The sequence below is a fragment of the Gymnoscopelus braueri genome (genome assembly GCF_963280865.1).
Source record: "Gymnoscopelus braueri genome assembly, chromosome: 12".
NCBI lineage: Eukaryota > Metazoa > Chordata > Actinopteri > Myctophiformes > Myctophidae > Gymnoscopelus > Gymnoscopelus braueri.
The window spans coordinates 31,070,192-31,095,424 of NC_137614.1; the positions used below are offsets into that span (position 1 = coordinate 31,070,192).

Below are 25,233 nucleotides of genomic sequence, written 5' to 3' on the forward strand. Positions count from 1 at the left end.
TATAGGTTACTAGCATAACAACGATTCTTCAATATTCAGATTTTTTAGCGAATAATAGAAAAAGGACTCACCTTGAAGAGGTCTGTGAGCATGAGGTTGCTTGGAACCTTAACAGAGTTGACCTGCAGGGCGGCGCCACTGTCTACCATGCTGCCGTCACTGGAGCCGGGGGTCACACAGAGCATGACGGGCTGAGTGGTGCCCAACAGCTGGTTATCCACCTGGATGTTCTGGACTTTAAGCTCCAGGACCTCGCTGGCAGCCGTGCGGGTGAAGTGGACGTCGATGCCGGACAGAGTGGTGAAGACGAGCTCCTCCGGCAGCTTGTTGACCAGAGACACACCGACACCTTCCTCCAAATTCACCAATACCTGTTCAGCATTATATCACCACAGAGATTAGCCACTGCATAATTTTACAGTTCATGCATTCCATGACATTGCGTTAATCATTTAAACCCTATTTCGGTGGTTATCAAACTTTTCTAATGTCAAGGAGTGCCCCCATAACTCTCAGAGTTACAGACCTACAAGGGTCTTACTCTTTTGGAACCCCCTCATCAATGAACCCTGAGGGTCCCTGGATCCCACTTCGAGAACCAATGCCTTCTTTCATACTCCGTATGTATGTATATCACATACATGTATGTGATTCACATACAATACCAGATTCAGACCTCTCCATGTCAAATACAAATTTTCACTTCAGATTCACATTTGAAGTCAGTGAGCCAGCCTGAAAAAGTCTTCTACTTAGAAACCATAACTAATAGTATTATTACTCTGCCTTATGTCTGTTAAAAAACTGAAAATGCAGCAAAAAAAAAGGGGGGGGGGGGGGAGTAAGGAATCCTTCCCTAGAAAGAACATAATAGGCATCAAATGAGATGATTCATGAACACCTACTGACGGCTGCCATAAGGACTGAACCACTGTTGAGGCTCTTGTACAGTGATATGGGCATATATAGAGATCTCAGAGGCGTCATCTTATTTGTGTCGCATGCCCTGTGTAAGTGGGAAAATGTGATGCATATCGCGTAGCAGCACTAATAAGTGTTGCGCACCTATTGCGCAATAATATAGTAATATAGGGCTATTATTAAGCAATAATGTACAGATACACAGTGTACTATGTAATATGTAATTTGCAAGCATGAAATGTTGTTTAGTAGATTTCCCATGCCATGCATTATTATTTGTGCATAGGGAGGATGTGTAACTGATGTGAATATGTCTCCATGTACCTCTAGCTCCTGTTCAGGCTCTTTCTTCGGAACATTTTCTTTGTTCGGATCATCCTCCGTGGTGGAAGCCCGGATCATTCTGCGCTGGTTGAAGTCACTGATCTACACACACAGGCATAGAGAAACTAACTGTTGCAAATGGCAGGTCTCTGTGCACAACAGTTCAGCTAATGCAATCCTGCCAATTTGAAATCACACACTTGTAGACACAGCCGATCTACAAGCTCACAGCACATCACGTCGAGTTGTGAGCTAGTAGATCTGCTATGTTCGGCACACAACCCTGGCGTGCATCAAAGTATAAGGGGAACACCACGGAATATCAGCTTTTAGGCCAGAAATAATACGATTTCTGGTAAATAATACTACTAATGGTAAAAAATGTATTAAAAATTTAAAATAAATCCAAGGTATGAATTATTATTAAATGATCTTTTCCTAACCTGCAGTACTCGTGTTGGTCCATCCGGTAGCACTTGGACCGACAGCACCCCAGAACCAGGTCTCATCTTTTGGTTGATGAACTGCTGGTCTGGGCCAGGATTCATAAATCCAGAGTCTGGTCCCAGAACTACCTCTGCCCCATCGTACAGTCCTGACACCCCGCCGTTGGCCTGAGGGTCAGAGATCATTCATTAGGAAAAGTAACAAAAGTTGAAACACTACAATCATAGAATTGTTTTGTAGAACTCACAAATAAATTCACAAGGCAATTAGTAAACGTGTTTATCTCAGTTTATAGTCTGCCAAAATGTTGCTAAAAAATACTCAAAAAATATTGTTGCTCTCGGGCATAAACCTTGTAAATCCATATTTCAACGTACGTGTTTTTTAGTAAATTAACGCCCTACATCGTCATACAAGAGTATCGTACAAAAGTTGCGAAAATAGCCGATCTACAAGCTTACATCAATCAATACTGTGTGTGTGATGGAAGCTCTGACCACCCACCTGGACTACCAGACGGGGGAGGCCACAGGTCAGCATGCCTGAGCTAAAGAACCATGTCTGGGTGGTGCTGCGACGCGAGTCTGGCCTCCTCAGCATCAGTGGCTCATAACTTGGGAGAGAGGAAGGCAGAGAGAGAGAGAGAGCGAAAGAGAAGAGAGAGATCAGAATGGTCCTGTCTGTGACCTAAAAAATTAAATCTGTACGTTTTACAGTATGTCCTCTCCCAACAGAGAGAAGTAATCATCTCCAAAAGGAAGAACCTCGATCCCAAATTTTTAAAATCTCCTCATGGTGGTGCTACAAAAGCCCACTTCACGTTTTGGCCTATGACTCTCGAACCGAACCGTACAATCAACACCTTTTTCTCCTGGATTCCTTGGATCATGACTCAACTTATATGCCTTGTTTGTGCCAGATTACATTTTCTGTTGTTATGTTTTCTTCAAAACACACTTTTTGCTACTACTCCTACAGGCTCACAGAAATCTGTACACATTTTCTCTGGGGTCATGTGATCAAGATGTATTAGTCAGATTTTTCAGATCCACATTCCAATTTTGCCTTCCAATGTTTGCGGGCCGTGGGTAGAAAACCCGGCCTGGCAGAGACCTGTGCTCCGAGGGGCACACTTTCCTATTTGCAAATGTAACACCCGGGATTCAAACTTCGTGGGAGACCAAATCTACCACTCATACAAGAAGGAATCCCGGCTTGGCCAAGGGAGATACTGGGCACATGAGCTTCAGGCAGTACTACTTGTAAACCAATAGGTGTCTAAATGTCTCAATCGAAGACCACTTCCATCCACTGCAGACATGCTACACTAGTTATATTGTACTATTCATATATTCTACCATACAGATTGGTCAAAATAAAGATTTATCCATAATATTTTTTTTTGCAGATTGCAGGTTTAAAAGGGTATTTGTATTGTATTTAATACATTTTCTGCTCATTTATATCATTTCCCTGCATGTTAAGACAATGTATTTTCAAAAGACTTCAGGCCACCTTTCTCTCTCCATGGAGAACCACTACTGTATGTAGGGCTCTGTTGTGTCTGGTAAACCAATGGTTCTCGAACTTTTTCATGTCAAGTACCCCCAAGTTGATTATATTTGGACGCAGACGCCCATCTGAAAAGATTTTTTGCCGTGGACACTCATTGAAAATTTGTGTTAAAATGTTTCAAAAATATTCCTTCTTCTTCTTCTTTTCCCCCAGCTAATGTATATAGGATTATAGTGGTTAAACTTAACTTGATGCTACATTAAGTCATTTCCCTGGGGACCCCTGAGCTACTATACTAACCTGTTATCGGTAACGGCTGCCAGCCCAGCGATGTCCAGAACCAGGGAGGAGTCCAGTGGGCGGGGCTGGGCCGGCTTGCTCTGTGGAGGGGAGGAGCCTTCATGGCAGAGCATGCCTGTACCCGTCATCCTCCACAGCTGAGATCTCTTCCCAGGCTCCTGTTTCGTTTATTTGACAAGTATTAACATACAGTTAACATTCAATCCGGGAACGCATCTACAAATGTCTTCTAAATCCTTTTCTGAAACACTTATGTTGCGATAATATCAGTGGTTCTCAAACCTTTTCATGTCAAGGACCCCCAAAATTAACACAATAAAGTCCAGGACTTCTTTCCATTGTGGTCCTCATACACACAACAAATACATGTCCGAACACATGAGCGACAGTTCAATCAATATACACATTTTCCAATAAACAATACACATAAAACAAAACAAAAATTAACAACCCTTACTAACCTGCAATGAATTAAATATACTACCTATATTATACTGGGCCCTTATCCAGTAACTAGGACCTTGTTAAACGCTTAAATGTCCTCAAATTCCTGAGCTACACAAGGGACATGCTTGGGAATATATTCATGCACTGAAAAATCCTCAGCATTCATTTAAGAATAGATATGGTACCAATTGGACCCTTAGGGGTCCATCTGGTGCAATTTGTACGCTCCTGGAATAAAATCTAATTGGTTGTGCTGACATGATTTTACAAGGGCGACAACAATATCAAAATTACAATATCGACAGTTCCTGAAAAGAAAAACAAAACAAAACAAACACTTTAGATGCTTTCCTAAAACAAAGACCTTTCAGAGCTGGCCAGCATTTCAGGCCAACAAAATGACTTTGAGTATGGGAGGAATGCTTTCATTCTATCCCTTTTAAATCAATTCTAAACATTGGTACCTTCATTATTTCACTATGTAAAAGTACTCTTCATGGTCTAAGCATTAGTTCATGATGCCTATACCATGTACTAGACCACAGTACCTTCTTTTTCAGGATGACTCTCTGAGTCTTGGTCTCCACATCCAGAACCAGTTCAGCAGACCCAACCACACGCTTCTTCCCAACAGGCCTCTTACCAGCATCCCTGGATCAATGAAATCACATTCAACCATTTATTCTGGGCATGTGTCATATGCACTTTTTCTTTCTAAACTAAAAGAAAAAAATTATGTCTCCAAACATTTCTCAAAGAATATTACATAAAAAAAGCTAATCTATAAGCTCACACGTGCCATGGTGCAATGCATTGTGAGCTTGTAGATAGTTTATTTTCGAATAGTCTAAATATAAAACAGGGCTTAAATGGTTCAATCATTCTCCCAAATCAATTGGCTTTATGAATAAACGTTCACATATAACAAAACGGCATATTTTTATACATTGTTATATATAATCATAATGAGGGGGGTCATTTCAAATGGTTCATGGTACATACTGTGAGAAGGTGTACGTAGCCGCTATGTAGATGAAGTTCTCGTAGTACAGCTTGTTGTATTCGCTGAAGAAGTTCATGTCGGCTGTGACCTCAGAGGAGCCGGCACCCTTGGCGGTGAGGGTCAGACAGGGGGGCAGAGTGGGCTCATCACAGGCAAAGTCCAACACTGCGCCTGCTTTCACCTCGGTGTGAAGACGCATGTCAGCCACACCATGCTGCCAGAACTGGATAGGCACCTGGGAGAAGAGGATCATTGAAGAAAGAGTGAGATCCATCAATCAATCAAGTATTTCCAGAACATTTCTTTGAGGAATTATGGCAAAATGCCATTTTCTACACTGAACCAACAGCTAAAGCGTCTTCTAACTCAGTGCTTCTCACCCTTTTTAATTTCAAGGACCCCCATTTTGATATCCGATTTTCGGATCAAATGTAAAATCCTCAGTGTTAATTTAACTCTGAGAGCGTACAAATGGAACAGAGCCATACAAGATGGGTTCATTTGGTTCCTGGGAGAAGAAGGGAAGTCCACACACTGTTCTGTAGCTCCCAGTAGAAAGGTTTTATTAAGGCGACTACGTTTCGACCCCCCCGGACCCCACGTTGAGAACCAGTGTTCTAACTTATGGTCAATGCGGAAGTCATTGTGCAACATCTGAGATGGTGTATCTATAGTCTGGGAGACTTCGCCTCAGAGCCTGGACAGCAGGGGCGCGGCCACTGCGTTCTGATTCAAATCAACAGCCAATGAAGAAAAGGGGGCGGGATCCACATGCAGTGGGTGTTGCATGTAAATAGGAGCAACGGGAAGCAATTTCTCCTTGAGAAATTGCGGCCGCCTTTGTTGTGTACTGCTGTTTGCCTCTCGTCGGACTGTTTAGACGAGTTGCACAGCTCTCAGACCGGTAAGAGGCGTGTCCGCTCAGATTCTGAGCGTAAGTTACATCCCGTCCACAAATACCAGGGCTCTGGCCCAGAAGTTTCCTCGCCCCTCCCGTTTGTATGTGAGAGCTGGCGAAAACTTCTGGGAACTCAGATTAGTGTATCTATTACTGTACGTACTTCAGAGAGGTTGACAATGCGGAATGGTGGTGGCAGCTGGTCTGTGTCACTGAAGCAAATCTGGTAGGTGGCTCCCTTCAGGGTGATCTCAGCCCTCAGGAAGAAACAGTTTCCTAATGTGTCCCTGTTAGAAAAAAGCATTGAAACATTTGACTGATTTCATAATGGAAGTGAATAGCGGACAACTTGGGCTGAAACATTTCCCAAATTTGGAGTCATACGTCATTCGTCATAGAGACATCATAGATGACTGAAGCAAGAGGCTAGCCTCATGAAGTCCAAGATCAGCTCAGTGGCCTTGTGGTTAAAGTGTCCGCCCTGAGATTGGGAGATCGGGGTTCCATTCCCCGGCCAAGTCATTCCAAAGACAATAAAAATGGGACCCAAGACATCCCTGCTTGGCACTCAGCATCAAGGGTTAGATTGGGGTTTAGTCCCAACGACATACTAGCGCCATGCAGGGGGTGTACTTGTACATCAAGCCACCTCATGCTACGGAAACAGGAGATAAGCTCCTGACCCATGGGCCACATGGCTCTGCAAGGCTTACTTAATGCTCAGAAATTAATTTGTCATTCGAAAAAGACAAATGTCTTTCAAAAGTGTGTTGGGTACCTCATGTTGATGTGGAAGGATTTTGGCTTGTTGACCTCAAAGCCCCCAGACCAGGTGCAGTTGGGTGTGTCCATGAGCCGCACACAGAGCAGCTGATCGTAGTCATTCCTGGGCCAGTGGAAGACCACACTGGAGCCTGGCGGCGTGGAGATGTAGTGCTCTGGGTTCGCTGTGCCCTGGGAAACCATTCACATCATGTCAGGATTTTTTTTCATTCACATGTGATAAAATAATTAACCAAATAATTAACCACTTTAAGATTTTTAATCCCCCCCGATAAAAATAAAATAGAGCATAAAGTGGTTAAAATACCTCTGGTTTAAAGAAAAACATCTCACCTTTCCCCTCGCAAACTCTCTCTGAGAAAAGGCGAGTTTGTGTGAGGAACGATTGTCCAACAGGTAACGTGGGGCAAAGGTCACAATATGCGTGTCCCTGTAGCGTCCCTTTCCTTTCCGCACGCTGATACCTGTTTCAAGTCAATATCAGTCAGATATCATTCAATTTAAAATTCCACTCAATTCAGTTGCCTAGTACTATGTTGAAGTATAGTGTATCACTGTGTCTTGCCTATGTTGTAGATGAGACCGGGTCTGTTGCCATGCTGAATGACCTTTACTGCTCTCACACCGCTGCCTCCGTCCAGGGAGAAACCCTGGCACCAGCCTGGAACACCATCCGGGTGGATCCCTTTCCCAATTCGCATTGTGCACCTGGGCATTCATCCAGGAGGACGGAGAAAAGGGAGGGAAGAAATAATAAGAAATGGAGAATTGTTAGTAAAAATGTGACAGCTTGACAAAACCCTTTAGCAAAATATCCACTTTCTATGGCAGTGCAAGGCTGCCATATCCCATAGCATATGTGATGCATTTATCTTTCTACAGCTGTAGGTAATAACACACCAAAAAAGTTAAGACCAGGCTACCCTGAACTTTTCCAGTGCTTATTAAGTTATTTTGCACAATGCACAAGATGCCAGCTAGTAGCGAATGTGGGAGGAAAATGGATTATGACTGCTGATGCCAACCACTTACATGGCAGGTTGCTCCTTGTCAGTGTAACAGAAGAGCAGAGGACTGAGGCTTCTGGCTAACTCGTGCTCCTCAAACTGACCCCCCGCGTCCGTCTTCCCGTTGTCCTGACGGAAGATCAGTGGCAGACCTGAGGGAGGGGAAATTATGAGTTAGTAATCATAATACTCTTGAAAACGTTCTTGATGTTTGACTTCATGTCTTTGCAGCATATTGTAGAGGAATTTTCAAGCTGTTGCTGTGAAGAGGGACATATTGTGGTTTTGAACAGTGATGGCAGGAAAATAAAACCAGGTAGGAAAATAAAGCCATATTATACTTGCGGAATGGTGCAATGGTGTCCCACGATGAAAATAGCCGATCCAAAAGCTCACAACTTGTGAGCTTGTAGATTGGCTATTTTCAGCACAGGACACTGGCGCGCAACTACAGTAAGTATAGATCAGGCTTTAACACATTGAATGCCAATCGCGTAGATCTACGCGAACCTATTTAAAGCCGCAGCGTGCCAGTCGCGTAGATCTACGCGAACCGCCGATTCCCATTGAAAGTGCCCCAGGTGCACTTTCCGAATTTTTTTGATCCATTTCCGTTTCCGGTTTCCGGTCGGAAACAGAATTATTCGGGTTCCGGTTTTTTCGATCGTATCCGCTTCCTGTCTGGGATCCTGTTTAAAACTCGATTTTCTCGGTTGTTGTTTTTCTCCTCGCTGATCACTGTTTAGCGTTGATCGGCTGTATCTTCAAGATGGCGGCTCGCATTTGGAAACTGTTTTCGCTGGCCGTTTCTCACGGATCCGCTGTGTGTTTAGAACCAAATGAACGCGCACTTTTAACTTATTTAGCGAGGTCTGTGGCGACATGAAAAAAACAAAAAAACAACAATAAAACGCTGGCACTGGTGAGTACATTATGAGATTAAACTCTGGCATGGAATGTGTTAAGAGCTTATGGTATGTACAAATGTGACCTCTCCCAACTATCACTGAGGTTTTCTATTCAGACATTAATGAGAAACGATGCCGATTTGCATTGCTTAACTAAGCGGCCTTGGGGGATAGTTACCTGTCTTGTTGATGAGCCAGTAGGGAGCAGAGATGAGTATCTTCAGAGCTCCCTGCGCACGCAGGATGATGCGGATCGTAAGGCAGAGCAGGCGCTTGTTAACGTCATAAACCCGCATGCGCACAACGTAGTTCTGCGTGCCAGGCGGGATCAGCAGCTCTTTGCATACAGGGAAGTTTTCTAGCAGTACACCTGAAGGGAAAACATTAAAATGCCAAGAAAGAGATAAGAAAGAAGAAGAGAAATGATAAATGCCCTTTTAACCCTTTTAGATCACCTCGTCGGGCATATCATGCTCCTATTTAACAATAGCGCAGTTGCCTTGTGGTCAGAGTGTCCGCCCTGAGACTGGGAGGTCGGGGGATCGATTACCCGGCCGGGTCACACCAAAGACTATAAAAATGGGAATCAATGCCTCCCTGCTTGGCACTCAGCATCAAGGGTTAGATTGGGGTTAAGTTCCCATGTCCAGGGGGTGTACTTAAGGAGATAGGCTCCTGCCCTATGGGCCTCATGGCTCGGTAAAGCTTACTTAGTATTTAACAATACATGCCAAAAAAATTACAATTTATTTGTATTCTTATATCAAAACACAGCCATGTTTTCTTGTGTGTTCTCGACTCCCAACCCAAACTCAAAACTAACCTAAAAGAAGTCCTGTTCTCGAAATACAAGTGGACATAGCTTAACTCCCTGAACATCTTGATAGTAGAATCCTCTGCCGCCCGCCCACACCCCTCCTTTCTCTGTCAATATACCTTATGATGCTACCGAGTTTATTGTATGTATTACTTGAATACATTGAGTACAATGTACCACAATGGAAACAAGCCCCTGGGGCTTTTTATGTTATTCTTTTAGCATAACCTTGTACTGTACTGTACTTGTATTACCTGTACTGTTAATAATCTTATTTAAAAAGTATTAAATCAATAAATCAATTCCTACAAAACAAAATATGATGTGCGCTCATGTAGGCTTGGACCAACACATTTCAATCAATAATATCATTCATGACATCCACCCATCAATCAATTGTCGACTGTAATTCTCCATGTTTGACATGCCCACTTTTCAACGTTGACATAAGATTCCTCCCTACCTTATGTTCCCCCTACAGTACCTATCCTATCACACTCGGAAATACTATGTCACATACAGTCGATACTCTTGAAATGCTGTTTCACCAGGACTTTAAATACAACACACTGACTTTTAACGTTATTATCGTCAATGTTGTTTACCTGATGTCTGTTGTGAAATCGGTTCATTTATCAACCACTTCTGGGGGCAACCAACCATAATTTAGGTCATTTTCTAAAAACGGCTAGTGTAAAACAGCTTCTTTTTTGTTGTTGTTTGTAAACCCTGCCCACATATACAGTTATTTGGTTATGCTGAACTGAATTCCAACAGGGATGGCTCAGTAGAACTGACATGAGCAGAGATCTGACCTAGCTCCATGTTCTGGGAGGTGTCAGCGGCGTGAAGCACAGCCTCTTTCCCCGGCTTCAGGGTGCCTTTGATAGACGTTCCCTTGATGTAGAAGTTGAGGTCACAGGGCAGCAGGTTGGCCACTACCACGGTGGGCAGCAGGTAGATGGTGTGGCCCGGCTGGCGGTAGATTTGCTGGGTGCCACTGGACACCGTCTTGGCAGGCTGCTGGTCTGGGTAGTTCTCCTTTTTGATCACCACACAAAACCTGGGAGGAGATGCAGAGGAAGGACAGAGGAGTCAAGAGAAAGGAAGTGGAAAATAAGATCGCTACAGATGACGATGGCATGGGCCTCATTCACTAAGCTGTTCGTAAATATTGTGTAAAGGGGTGTTTCTCTAAGCAAAAATTGACGTGCGAATCACGAAAGGGCGTGTAGAGTCCTGATATGTGCGGATCACAGGTGTATCTCATTTTTGTTTGAAAGTCAGAGGCACGTTCACGTGGAGAATCATTTGCATTGCTCCACGCCCCATTTAAGACCCCCCATAAAAAGGCATCCGGAAACTAACGTCAGACAAAAAACGTCATCACTCCTCAAAATTGACAGATCTACAGGCTTACAATGCGGTGGTACGCACCCACTTGACAACTTGAAGATCAGCGGCATCGCAAGCGAGTCCCTCACGCGATGGATCCGCTTGTTAATAAAGTAAATAGCCTACTCTCACGTGTAATGAGAATAAGAAGTTAGTTTACAAAGTTTAACCTCACGACTAAAGGCTAATAAAACTGGGAAAGGATATTATATAATTATATTGAACAATTGCTCACTCACCTTTGCCGAGGTAAAAAGATGATGCTGGAATTCGCCAATAATAAATATCCGATAATGTGTTAAGAGCTTTATTGATTACAGAATACGGAGGGGAATCAGTCCTTTGGACGAGCATACTATCCGGAATTGGAAATGGAGTAATGGACACAGCTAGATTTCATCCATACTATACTGCTCAAAGAAATGTAGGGAACACTTTGATCCCTTAATTATTTTGAGTTTTCATGTACTGTGTACATACTGCTGACAAAAACTGCTCAAAAGAATTAAGGGAATTAAAGTCAAACATCAGGAATTAAGCCCAATAGGCAGAAACTGCAAACACGCTGAGGGATCTAATAATTCGGCTCTAAATGCGTCAAAAGAATTGGTTGAATTTATATGTGTTGACAAATGTTGGGCACATACATATTTTATTTTGCATGAAGAATAAGGCATTCTAATGACATTCACAAGCTTTGCTACCATGTAAGTCTGCCTCTGAGCAGGCCCATTGTGTTTTAACTTCTGGTCACTTGGCTGCAAGCAGACATTTTGGGTTCAATACTTTCCCCTTCAACATGTTTGACCATATTTACCTAAAGTTGCGTTTGAGGTTGTCCTCAAAATCTGCAGACTGGCACTCTCTCTTGCCGCTGCTGACCTCGCCGGGCCGTTCCACGCTGGTCCAGTGGACAGGAACCTTACAAAAGAACAGGCCCAGGCCTTTGGGTCGAGCCTGTAGCCGCCAGGACGTCAGGTGAAGGGGCACAGCTAAGGCCTCACCAGGCAGGATGGGTGGTAGCACCACTGGCTCTGTGGGCACATGGTACAACTCAATCATTAAGGGCGGATTCAGACTGGGTCCGATTGATTCGAACCGTTCCAGAGTACGATTGCCCTCTCCCCACTGGCCAGCATTCACACCGGCCAAGATTCTTCCGTACCCGAGATACTTCATTCAACTGTAATGGTACTTAGGTGCCTCAGGGGGGCGCTGCGGACTATGGGGCTTTGGGAGATAGAGAATCTCATGCAACAGAAGCAGAGTCAGTTGTCAGAGTTTAGAGCGTATAATAAAGTTTGTGTTCCTGACGTTGTCTTGAGTTATAATATTAACAGAACAACAATACACAACCATCTTTGAAACATCGCAACGTAACGTCGGCTGCAATTACCGCATGACAGTTACGTCACTGACGCATCCTGGGTGGCATAACAGCGACGTCACGGACTAATCCGTAGTATTTTTATCCTAGCGGCAGCGCTCGCTACACATGTGTTTTTTCACGCTCGCGCTACTCAAACACTATCTGGATTATTATTTCATGTCAACATTCAAGTAGAACTATCAGAAGGTATATAACCCACTAACCCAGGTAAAATAATGTGTCACTAATGTGATATAAAAATGATATATGATTAGAAGTCTACTTCCTTCTGTTGTACGGATGGCTTTCACATTGCAGCGTTCCGTACCAGAGTACGCATCAATCGGAACCCAGACTACCTCCCCAGGCATTCCTGGGTACGGTTCAGCGTTCCGTTCCAGGGAATGGTACGCAGCGTTCACACTAATCACAACATCTGGCAAGAGGTCCCGGGTCCGCACTAAGAAACTAATCTCTCAAGAAACTAAGCCATAACAAACAAGAAATTGCTGTGCTTTTGGCAACCTTGTGATCATTATAAGTGGAAACAAAAGTACCTTATGACACAAATAGATGTGTTGCGTTAACAGTGTTGATCACCAAGGGATGATTAGCCCCCCCACATTTATGTCTCAATGCTTAATAAGAAAAATAAGAAAATGCGAAGAGATATCTGAAACCTAATATCACGATATTGCCAAGATATCTTTCAATCTTTCTTCAGATCAACTTAAATGGGAGATGTGGACTCACTGTCTGGGGCAGACGGGCTGTCCAATCTGACTTCCATGGGGACCTCCAGCCTGTTCTTGACCATGAGGGCAGAACGGACAGTGATGACCTTCCTAGCGCTCCCCTCCATGGTGATGCAAAAGACCACTCTCACAGGCGGCAGAGCCGAGAACTAAGGGGAGAACATTTCCACACACATGGACATGTTTTTAACCACTGTCTGCATGCTCAGAATAAGTTGTAACACTTGCTTGTAGTTTGGCTAAGTGAATTAATTGGAATAGAGGAAAAGGAGTAGGGGGCCAAATGGCCAAGTATAGTTGGGGGACACCGGTCAACATATTTTTGTGGGAGGTCAGTTGTACAGTATGTTGACCTCGAATTCAATGTATTAATTAACAAAATATGCAATAAATCTTGCCAGACTTACATAGACATGAGGGTGGATGATGTTGGTTCTACTGATGGGACTGCCAACCTATAGGAAAAAAAGATAATAACTTTTCTCATAAAGCTCAGAGCCAATCTGTGGGTTGACAGACCTAGACACAGAGAACGTACAATAGCATCATCTTTCCTTTCAAATTCTAGACTCCAAGACACCATTATCACACTGTTCATTCTACAATAACCTATAGGAACCCTTTGAGTCTTCCAAACATTTCATCCATCATCCGCTCGCTCAGCACATGCACCACTCACGGTGTTGGACGGATTGTTCCTGTCTGGAGCGGCATAACGGAAGAAGACGCCCACTTTGTCAACGGACACAGGTTTGACCTGCTCCCAGCCGCCCACGCGCACCAACAGCTGGTGAAGCTTCAACTCATGAGTGTGTCTGCAGAGAAGAGGAAGGTGGGTTAAGAAAGATCCTTATTATCCAATGAATTACATTTGAATATTTCTTTGTAGAAATGCATGTGCTGCAATGTGCAAACACAAAATTAGTATCATATTAAAATGTGCTGCTGCACTCCTTCATGACAGGTCATTTAGACCAAAGGACACATGCAACTGTGCTAATGCGGCTTTTAACGGTTTATTTTGTCAAACTAAAATAAGTGTTTTTTACATTTATCTTTTAACTCATTGAGTGCCAATGACGTCTTTTGACGGCCGTTTTCAGTGTGCCATTAGTGCCAATGACGTCTTTTTTTTTTTTTTTTTTTGTATATATATATATTATTTTTTTTATCTCAAAGGAACTAGGAGAAAACGATTTTCAAAAAGTTAATGCTCCATCCACTTCAATGTTAAAATGTAAACGGAGAAAAAAATCACATTTTTTCATTTTTCCTGCCTGTGGCACAGGGATCAACAAGCTTGAAATAAGCCTGGCAGTGAATGAGTTAATAGTATTTTTTTTATAAAAATGTCTCCCAATTTCCAATTCCTGTGTAATCCCTTGTCGCTGCTAATTCCTACAGTTGGTCCTAGAGAAGGCCGAAACAACCATGTGTCTCCTCCAATACGCAATGACATCACCGATGTAACACATGCGGAGGAACACGCTATTCCACCTAGTTCCACACCCCACTGAACAGGCACCCTGACCAACCTGTAGGAGTTTCCCTCCTGTGAACATGGCCAAGTGCGCTTGTTGAAACGCCTGGCCAATCCCGATGCACAACAAAATGTTAAAACAATTACCTATGACGCAGTTTCTCACGGGCCTCAAATTCAAACGGGATCTCCTCCCCGGGCAGCACCTCTCTCCACTGGCTGACGTTGTGCGTGTCGTCTGTCCCTGGCCCATGCATATCAGAGATGGAGTCAGCACTGCCACTGTGAGAGAGAGCCACCCTGTTGGGGGACATGGGCACACAATAGAAGAAGGAATGGAATGTATTACTGTATATTTCCATTCCAACAACATGGTTTTACTGAAAACATTGCACCTGGCTACAGCTGCTATTGACAATGAATATATACAGTACCACCCACGTAGTAATACAGTTTCTCACAGCTCCGCTTCAAACATATTCCTCTAATCTAAAAATAAACATCTTTTACACCTGGATTATTAGCAGAAGGAAGGGGGAGCCCCGCACATTCTCTTCACTTACAAAAACATTATTGGTAAAGATGCAACGTTTCGGTCATTCGGACCTTCATCAGGCATAAAGAAGCAGCTGGCACACAGCCAGTCTATACAATCTGACAACTCTCAGAAAGGCGAGGGCCAATCAAAGCCACACACCAATCCGTTACCATGGAGAGGGGCAGCCCAGGTGAGTGAAGGTGGCATTTTTTCCACGGTAATATGAATATTCTTAAAGAACAAGAATAAATGTGCCAGTTGTTCCATTTTTACAGTCAAATTAACAGTCACAGTGTATACTCACTGACCTTGTGGGAGTGGTGGTAAGAGTAGCGAACCACATGGTACATCCCGTATGATTGCGCAGGGCGTATGGAACAAAGGGCTGCCTCTTCTTAGAGAGTTTAACGTCAGCTGGAAAACAGTCACAGAAAGTCACATTCAAAGAAGGGACAGGTATTATTGACAGTGTGTTACTGTGATGATTGTATTGGCATGCACTTTGTTTTGCTTCTATTGCACGGAATAGCCAACATAGCATGAGTGGTCCAAAGAAAAAGAGAAAATATTTTGTAGTATAGAAAAAGCCATTAAAAACCTTCTAATTGAAGTCCTTTTATGGGACATTTATTTGGGACTCATTTACAATGCTTTGGACATTAAAGCTATAATTAATTAACTGTATTATGTACAGTATATAATCTCAAATTAGGAAATTGAAGATTTTTGTTTGTTTGTTGATTATGGACTCGCCGCCAAACTGGTTTGTGGGAACAAATTTAAAACAAAAACAAACTTTAAATAAAAAAACATTTATATCAATGTTATATTACCCAAATAATACATTTTGCAGAGCGCTTTAAAGGCTTTTTCTTTTCAATATAAAGACACAACTGACGTAAAATATTCAAAAATATGGGTTTATATAAGAAGCTCTGAACTTGGTTGCAGGTTCAGTATGTCCAATATTTAATTAGTATTCTATGGTGCATGACAATGCTCTGCAACACTGTACATGTTTATTGGGAAGAACAAACTTACACAGCATTAGCATTATCTTAGAAGGATTACAGTCCAAGTGTACATACTGTAATGACGGAAATTCATTAGTACCTTAGTTCATAAGGTACAAGTCATCCATTTTCTCACAATGACTGCACCATAGTGCACAAAATACTGGACACAAAGATCAAAAGGCAGACAAAAAGATGATACATTCCTTTACCAAAGAAATCTGAGATTAACTGATTAATACATGCAACAACACAATGTATATAATACTGTATAACAAGCGTCATGATGGTACACCTGGTGAGATTACCATCATGTTCATAATCAATGAATTCACTCAGTTGATCACATATGACAGATGTTTTAGCCCTGCCAGTGCACAGGGGCTGTAACACCTAGTTGAAACCAAAGACTTGCGACGAGCCAAGTTGAAACCACTTGCAACAGAATTCTGAAAACTGTGGTTTGCTAAATTAGAAAACTGGACAGTCCACATCAAAGGCAACGAGCTGAGACCATTTACCGTTTCCAAAGCATCAGCTACTTCTACTTCTACAACCTACTTCTAAGATGTGCAGACAACATCAGCCAACCTGTGATGGGGTAAATCAGACCACTGCGATTTGTCTCGACAACGTTCTAAAACGGTTTCCTCTCATTGCAAATCTTTGGGCTGAACTAGGCTTGAATGAGGATGGCAATATCAGCTAGTCGGTCCAACCCTTTGGTCCCAAAGAAGATATGTCAAAAGCTACTGGCTGGATTGTCATGAAATGTGCGGTGCACATTCATGATCCCAAATGATGAACCCTACTGGTTTTGGTGACTCCATGGCCTTTCATGTAGCGCCACCCATAGGCCACAATGTCCTAGTCTAGTTGGGTGTAAGGAGCAGCACATACTCTAGAGTCTAGGGGTCACTAGCAGGACTTTTAGAGTCTTGTTCAAGTGTTCACTGTCCTTTCGCCCACTAGGGCAAGTGGAGACTAATGTAATGGAAACAAATGACAAATGCTAACTGCAATTTTATAGTGATGGCAAGACAATGTTTTCTATCAGACCCCCCCCCCCAAAAAAGGAAGCCATAGTGTGCCTTAATGTGAAGAAGAAAAAAGGAAATGCTAGTACTAACACAGTTACAGTGATGCCTCGTTTCCGTTGAGCTCTCTCTGTGTGATGTCCGTAATTCCGTTTAATATACACAGTATTCCCTCTAGTGTTCAACGCAAGGAAATGCATTCATTTTACAGATGGATCGAAACATTCATTTTTAATTGCAAGTGCAATTGAGTACTGTGAAAGTACTATAAATAAAATATTATGTTATTATTAACACAGTCAAGCACCTGAATTAAATGAAATGCTGTCTTCTGCTTGTTTCCTGGCAACCAATACATAGTTTCTCCAAAATCCGTAAAAAAGTTATTTTTTCGTACTCTCACGTAGGTTCCCACAGAAATGAATTGACTAAACGGAAATACAGACATCACACAGACCTCAATGGAATCGAAAGATTTCTGTTGTGAAATCAGATTAAGTGTCAGTGTTAGTATCTCCAAAAAACATATTACAAGTCAAAAATATTGTTTTGGTTGTGAATATTCATTTGTGTAGCATGTTTGACTAAACAGCAGCCCTGATGACTAGTGTCTGGTATATAAGGGTGTTGTTAAAGTGTCTTTCTTCAATTCATTTTCATTGTGTTTTTCATAATCTTTACAGCAGAACAATTTCTCAGACTGTGTATTAAATCGCAACAAGACAGTGGAGCCACTTGGCACACCATTAAGCTATACAACTTGGTGTGTATAAGGTGTATAATGGGATGGATTGTTATTAAATAAACGATACCATATGAGTTGAACGTTGAGCAGATCAACACAAGGTGGACCTCTTTACCTATCTCCTAAGCCCCTTAACAACAAACCTTTCCATGCAGAATAGCCTTTTGGCCATGTCACCCCTAAATGCAATGGCTGAAGCCAGATTTTATACTTAGTTGCGCGTCATGTGCCGAAAATAACTCAGTATTGTTGCTTTAATCAAATGTTTTTATAATAAATAATTTTACATGTAAACTTGCTAGAAGAATTGCCCATCCAAACGGCACCATATTTCTCCGCCTACACTTTCAGTATTTAACGTATTGGCTCAGAGCTTGGTGGCCAATGTATGATTTGTGTCTCAGTGAGAAAACAGTTGAGAACCACTGTCCAGGTATACAGTATTAACTGGAAGATGTAGACAGGAATTGAGGAAGCACTTGAGATTATAATCTGCTATAGGGAGGCAACCTGACTCTGAGCTCTGAACTGTACCTCTGGAGTGAATCTGCTGCTCAAGACAGGTCAAGCTGGCTGTGCTCCTAGTTCTAAGGTTGGCAAGAGGAGCACCTGACAGCAGAGAGAGACAGTCACCACAGCAGAGAGACAGAGACATGCAGAGGGAGCAGAGAAGAGGTTTAGGAGAATCAAAAGTCCCATATTAGGTATTATTTCAGGTTAGCATCAGAGTGAAACGTGTTAATAGAGAAAAAAGGAGGAAAGGGGAAAGACATTTACGCTCTGCTTTAAACCACCACTCCTGGTACAAGATGATGGAAAAATACACACATAGACTCAACAATTAATATTATCGAACAGGGATGGTTCTAGTTCACTCTATTCAAACCATTGGATAGAGTGGACTTTCTTCATAATTTAAACGTTTTCCCAAACTTCATGGGAATTAAACCTACTGAGAAATTATTGAATAAATGAATGATTTAGTGACATAATATGAATCCCAGTATGTTTATTACATTCTGAATACTTTATTTACTGTCCACAGCCCTGACGAGTCCAATTTCTAAGCCAAAGCCTAGGAAGACGAGGTAAAACATCTTTATCTAATATACAGCAAAACACTTATCTTAACAAGCCTATCAAGCAGTGTATTACAACAGACTTCTGGTGCTTGTTAGTGCTTTAATTGCTTACAATTTCAGTTGAAGTTAGTTTGTTGACCAGTATCTATGCAACAATCAGACAGGAACCCAACAAATGACAAGGAAAACAGATGTATTGTCAAGAGATAACACCAAGCAGCCACTAGCTAAACCATTTTTTTTAGTAGGGCTTAAGTGGTTAACACCAATTTAACATCACTTATTCTATTCTATTCCAATTAGCCTGGTCAGGTGGTAGTATAGTGAAAATGGCTGTTGAATGCTGGGGTGTACCACTGTTGCTTGTGATTCATTTAAATGTAGGGTTTTTAACACATTCACTGCCAGGTACTACTGTATGCATCCGCTTTCTGTTGCCAGGGTTTTTTCGATTTTTCTAACCTTTTTAAGTACCGTAGTCACAGAATATTTATCTCCAGTATGTATCGATCCCCTGATGGTCGCTAATCACGGAGGATTTCACTGTGCCTCCGTGAAGAAAAAAAAAATCATCACAACCTCCCGTTCGCTTGTTATACGCCGTTGAAAATAGCATGTTTCGCAAAAAATACATAGTAAAACACAGGAGCCGAGATACAGAATATTTCCCAAATACTTTAACCAAGAAGTGAATGGAGCAGTAAATCTTTCGATCACGTTATCTCCTGGTTCTGATGTAAAAAAAAAAAGGAAAAAAAATACAAACATTTTAAAATGAAATATTACTATTATTTTTTTGGGGGGGGGGAAAACGTTTTAAAACGTTTTTGGCAGGCAAGTGTTGTATTTGAAAAAACGTTTTAAAACATTTTTGACAGGCATATGCGATTAATCATCATGTAACCATTCCGGTTAGCAAATAAAATCACCTGCCAGAGACAGAGAAACATTGGTTTGATAGAACTTACTTTGTCCAAAGCTCGGAGGGTCCACCGAGGAACCCATCCAAGGCATGGTGGGAGAAACCGCAGGAACTTGCTCCTCTTCCTTACAATAGTCGGCCAGCCAGGAACTTTTGGTGTGGTTGTACTGTTCTGGAAGGTCCAGATGAAAAGACAATCAACACAGGATGTTCTAATGGCTAAAGATCGATTTATACGTTGTCGTACGATGGTGTCGTGCACCGAAAATAGCAGATCTACAAGCTCACAACGCATTGTGAGCTTGTAAATTGTATATTTTTGTGTGCGACAAACATAAATTAGGCATAACCAATTTAGCATGAATACCGCACAGGCACAGATCTATTCACAATGTAATGTGTGTGAATTGGGAGTGGAAAGCAACCACACTAGTACTTGGGCGACTTATTTAGTTAGTGCTAAAGTTTGTCCCGCTACTCCTCCCACAGTTTTGGCGGCACACACGTAAAATCGACCGGCTTCATCGGGAATCGTGTGCTTCCATGTTACTAAGCGATATGTTGTATAGTTTAATTTATATTAATTTATTAGGGATATTAGTTCGCCATTGACTTGAAAGGAATATTTGCGTCTGACTAGATTTTCCGCCATTTAGAATTTTCTTCAAAACTTTTTGCTCCTCCGCCTACAGATTCTATCCAAATCTCACAGAAATTGGTACACATAATCTCTGGACCAATGCGATAAAAACGCATCAAACAGTATTTTTTTTTTAGATAGTCCATACTGTTCGGCCGTAATTGGCTTCCAAAGTTAGTGGAAGGAGACGCTATGACCAAAAAAAGAAAATCATGAACGAAACGTCCAATTAACCCCAAATTTGAATCACATGTTGAGGGTTGTGTACTCAACGAAGCAGCAAGCACCACTTTGACCCATAGGGGCGCCACAAATGCACATTAAAATCCCCTTAAAATGAAATACACCTCAGGAGTGATGTGACAACATAATTGTCTTGCAAAATCTGTGGGAGGGGCCTATTTCGTTAAAATCAAAACATTAGCACCACATTTTAATCGCACATCGCATGGCCTCCGATGCTATTCCTCCCAGTGTATTCCTCGGGTCCCGGCGGCCGCAACCCACGACTCGCGTAGGGGCAACCACACTTTCACGGAATTGCGCCTTTCTAGATACACGCACTCTTATTGCAAGTCGTTTTTTCATGTACTTCTTTTGCATACATTTTCAGTTATCCTACTTTCAATTATGTAGGTTTTCAATATCTCAACTACTGTTGGAAGGGAGGAATTACAGAGTAGTCTACAGTTATGCTGTTATTGTACAATCAGGAGAAGATTCCACTTAACCACTTAAGCCAAATTTAATTTACAAATATGCGACACATTGTGCCCAAAAATAGGGACACCAGGTTTAAAGTGGTGAAGTAGGTTTTGTTGTCTCTGAGAAAGAAAATATTGTCAATACTATGTACAGCATTACTGAATTGGTCTCCATAAACTTTAGATGATTTCTCAAGTAAACTGAGGTATTTGAATATTTCTTGCATATTTCTATACAGCCGGTGAACACTCTGGTCCATGGCCATGGTGGAGAGGGGTGGGGGTACTGTGTGTACATGTGACGCCTACCTAGCAGGACAGAGGTGAGGTTGACGTCCAGCCTCTGCTTGGCACGGACCCCCATCTTGAGGCGCGGAGGGTGGAGGCGTCCAGCGGCCTGCTGCTGCCAGGTCAAGAAACAAGGCCAGGGCTCGATGAAGGGCTCCCAACCTGATGGACAAAGTCACAACACGAATTCACATCTTTATTTAACTGCATGAACCCTAGCATCCCTATTCTGAGTACGTTATAGGTGAACATTTGGCATAAATATCCAAACAATCCTGCGAAACAATCCTTGTAGATCTGATATTTTCGCTATTTGATGTACAACGAAGAATATAAGGTTTAAGTGGTTAAAGGTATCATGACATTCATGTTTACACCACATTCAGAGTCTTTGTCCTGGTCCTTCAAACGTGTACAAAAAGTTTTAACTGAAAATTCCACTCCAGTGATTCACTGTAGGTGTTTTTGTCTCACATTTCTAAAGCCTTTTCAACTGCAATGAAAAAAGAAATCTTTGCCTGCGGGTGTCGCTGGTGAGGGATTTTGCCTGTCAATCATCGCCTCTGCTCCGCCCCCCCCCCAAAGGAAAGGATAGGGGAGGGGAGGGGCGAGGAGGAGAGTGGGCGGGATTAATCGACTGTGACCTCACTGTCGAAGGGCCAAACTCAGATTACTTTTCAGCCTAATTATTCAGAAAACCCCAGACCACAGAAAATCCACTGAATGTTCAAAGTTCAGATTTTTTGGGTGTAATTGAGGTCATAAAACCCCCAAAAAAACATAAAAAATAAAAAAAGTGAAAATGAATGTCATCGAAGCTTTAACCTTCTGGGACAAATCAAAGGCGTGACGTTGACGTCTGATTCAAATCCCCCCCGTTCAAGTACTCTTGAGCCAAAACTGAAACCTAAACTCTCTTTCATTTACTCCAATGGGACTTCAATGCAGTTAGCAAGCCCCTTGGGTCTATTAATGTTGCAATAAGGCCATTCGATGACATATTTCAACAATCTTTCCTTACCAGACAACTCTCTGTTGTAGTAATCTCCAGACAGCGTGAAGCTGGCGTTGCCCTCCTGGGTGGAGCCGATGCGCTGTAGTACGTACAACCCTGCCGCAAGAAACATTGTTTTGACTCACAATCACAATTAAAATCCACTTGAAACTTCAACATGTTCTTTAACAAAAATGGCAAATCATGAGCTGGTGCTAAGTTGGGGTTATGATAAAAAATGATCAATAATTTGAATGTATTGCAGCAGCCAAAGATGCATGTTTTTTCGGCAACTGAAATTGAATTCAATGAAAGGCTACTCCATGACACTTAATTCTTACAGTCACTCACTTCATAACACTGTTAAAGCTGCAATTGTAATTTTTTATGTCTTAAGAGGGTTTCAAACCCGGGTCTAGCGCATGAGAGGCCAAAATGTCTAGCCCTCTGTCCTTGCTTGGCCTGGAGAGATTGTGCTTATGAGCGTCAGGCAGTACAACTTGTCAACCAGTAGGTGCTCTATTCGACACCTGGGTCTAAATTTCCAAATGGAAGAGTTACATCCACTGCAGATGTAGTAGTTATATTGTATTGTGTTATTCACAAAAATAAGTTCCAGGTTGCAGCTTTAACAGAGAAACAAATGTTGAACGTCCACTCACGAGAGAAGGTGACCTCTCCCAGTGGAATGTCACAGTCCAGACAGTCGTCGATGAGGCAGATACACACACTCTCTGCCTTGACCTCCACCCCGGACAGAGGCGCAGAGTGGCTGGTGGAGCCCGAGTTAGCCCGGGCCCTGCCCTGGCCGGTCATGTTCTCAGCATTCTCCAGGAGCCACGTGGCAGCTTGGTCCAGCTGGCCTGATGGTAACACAACCATAAACACTCAAATATTTGTATTAATTTAAATATTTTTTAATTGAGCGTTATTGCCAATCTGACCTATTCAATCAATCAGTCAATCATATCCATCCAACCATGGGAAACAACTTGAAGCCATTTCAAGCATTATTCTCAGTCAAATCCTTACTGATAATTTGACTCCAAGTGTGTATAAATGTAAACTAATTAGAGTTAACACTGAGGATTTGACTGTATTCTATCAGTCTATAAGATCCACGCTGTGATCTGGGGAAGGCATCGATTCAAGGCTTGTCTCACCTTTACAGCGAACTAAGGCTGTCTTGCAGTCTTCTTTCCTGAAGCCCAGGTCCTGCAAACGGCTCAGCTGGCCCGCTAAAAACAGGAAGGAATGGGATCTTTGAATGCTTAATTAGAGCACCATTGCTCAAACATTCAGATCAAAGATATGTGTTGGCCTCTGACTCGTGATTTTAAAATAAACAAGCACACATTTACCGGTAAATAAAATATGGGACAAGGTGTGCCAAAGAATCTCCACAGATGGTTTGTGAAAAACATAATTAAAGGAACACAATGGGAAAGAAAACTAATACACTTAGGCTTTTGGATTGGTTGTTAAAGTAAAATTACACTTTGATAGAGGTTTGGGTTGTGTAGTTACCTTGCCATAATTTAACGCAGCTCAATCAATTTAACATTTAGTTACCGATGCATGCAGTTTTATTCCCTCAAATGACTTAACACTTGACTGGGTAGGTTCACTACAGTACCTATCAAGGCCTCAGTCTTGTGCCTGAAGAGGTCTTTTTGTGACGCTGCTGGCTCAGTGGTGACCATGGATGTGTCATTGGGGTCACCAGGCAACGGTGTAGTGGCAGTAGGGATGGACTTGGCGATGGCCAGGAAGAGAAGAACATCATTGTAGGACAGACGAATGTCTAGCGCAGGGAACTGGATCTGTTAAAACACCAGACACAGACAATGACTCAATTTCAATTGACAGATTTAAGATTCTACTAAAATATAGGCTCACACAATACTGAATGTCTTGAGGCTAAAGTCCTGCACTGCATCAGAAGAACACAAATGTAATCAACGTTACAATTTTTACATATACATATATTAATATACTAACATATTTCATTGACTTTTCCATGACATGCAATACAATTTACATGATCACAGTTTATCTGCGTTTATCTGCGTTTTCTTGGTGAGTGGTTGATTTAACATCTCACGGCTTCCTTTAGCTGGCTATCACTTGGAAAATAAACAGTAGGCTATACTTGGTAGGTTTATTGTCATACAGTAAACATTAAAAAGCAATTCATTCCAATGCAATCAAGTACTACTACCTGGGTTACATAATAAATAGCATATAATGATAACAAATATCAAAACATAGTGTCAAGTAAAATACAATAAAACCTAATACAGCCTATAAGGTAAGCTCACTATGTTTGAGAACCACTTATATATTTTATTCTGTATCCCATTCTGCTACTGGCTACACTAACATTCCAATTTTCCCTAAGCGATAATTAAACCTCTCTCCCAGCATTATCAACTGATATAGCTTTAAGCTGCTAACATGCTAACCTCCAGCAGTGGGGGGAAGTCCTCTATGTTAAAGGCGTCCAATAGCCCAGAGCTGCTCTGGTAGGTGGGGCTGCCACACAGCTCCACCTGAATGTTGACAGGGTCGATGATGGACAGCGCCGTCTCCTGCTCACTGCCCAGACGACAAGAGAACACCTGGGGAAATGGAGAGACACACCGTTTGTCACAAGGACACAGCATCAAATCGTCACAGGTAAAGAGGTGAACGTGAATCCGCTAGCTAGCTCTATCTGATGCTAGTCATGTTCACCTCTATCCCAGCCAGGCTGCCAGAGAAGGGCCTGTCTATCAGGCGAGGTTTGTAGGTTAGAACAGTGGTGCCCTTCAGAATAATAGCGTTGGTGTCAAGACAGGATGAATCCTCCACAACCACAAACTCTGTACCTGAGAACCGAAACACAATCATATCAATGAA

The 25,233-nt window shown here is 42.2% G+C and overlaps 1 protein-coding gene across 4 annotated transcripts in view; it reads right to left on the reverse strand.

Annotated features, from left to right (window-relative positions):
- The window catches only part of vps13d (vacuolar protein sorting 13 homolog D), a 67,123-nt gene that overhangs the window by 10,031 nt on the left and 31,859 nt on the right, over window positions 1–25,233 (reverse strand). For all 4 annotated transcript variants that reach the window (XM_080443574.1, XM_080443575.1, XM_080443573.1 and 1 more), the window contains 28 exons: window positions 25,069–25,202; window positions 24,798–24,953; window positions 23,969–24,155; window positions 23,496–23,570; window positions 22,995–23,195; window positions 22,360–22,449; window positions 21,360–21,500; window positions 19,753–19,878; window positions 15,216–15,321; window positions 14,517–14,669; window positions 13,569–13,704; window positions 13,297–13,344; window positions 12,888–13,038; window positions 11,583–11,799; window positions 10,186–10,433; window positions 8,732–8,923; window positions 7,671–7,797; window positions 7,204–7,346; window positions 6,972–7,102; window positions 6,634–6,809; window positions 6,019–6,142; window positions 4,957–5,192; window positions 4,503–4,605; window positions 3,508–3,665; window positions 2,197–2,305; window positions 1,689–1,859; window positions 1,246–1,347; window positions 72–371 (listed from right to left, as the gene is read on the reverse strand). In XM_080443574.1, coding sequence (XP_080299700.1) covers window positions 72–371; window positions 1,246–1,347; window positions 1,689–1,859; window positions 2,197–2,305; window positions 3,508–3,665; window positions 4,503–4,605; window positions 4,957–5,192; window positions 6,019–6,142; window positions 6,634–6,809; window positions 6,972–7,102; window positions 7,204–7,346; window positions 7,671–7,797; window positions 8,732–8,923; window positions 10,186–10,433; window positions 11,583–11,799; window positions 12,888–13,038; window positions 13,297–13,344; window positions 13,569–13,704; window positions 14,517–14,669; window positions 15,216–15,321; window positions 19,753–19,878; window positions 21,360–21,500; window positions 22,360–22,449; window positions 22,995–23,195; window positions 23,496–23,570; window positions 23,969–24,155; window positions 24,798–24,953; window positions 25,069–25,202 — 4,241 coding nt within the window. The remainder of the gene's footprint in view (window positions 1–71; window positions 372–1,245; window positions 1,348–1,688; window positions 1,860–2,196; window positions 2,306–3,507; window positions 3,666–4,502; window positions 4,606–4,956; window positions 5,193–6,018; window positions 6,143–6,633; window positions 6,810–6,971; window positions 7,103–7,203; window positions 7,347–7,670; window positions 7,798–8,731; window positions 8,924–10,185; window positions 10,434–11,582; window positions 11,800–12,887; window positions 13,039–13,296; window positions 13,345–13,568; window positions 13,705–14,516; window positions 14,670–15,215; window positions 15,322–19,752; window positions 19,879–21,359; window positions 21,501–22,359; window positions 22,450–22,994; window positions 23,196–23,495; window positions 23,571–23,968; window positions 24,156–24,797; window positions 24,954–25,068; window positions 25,203–25,233) is intronic.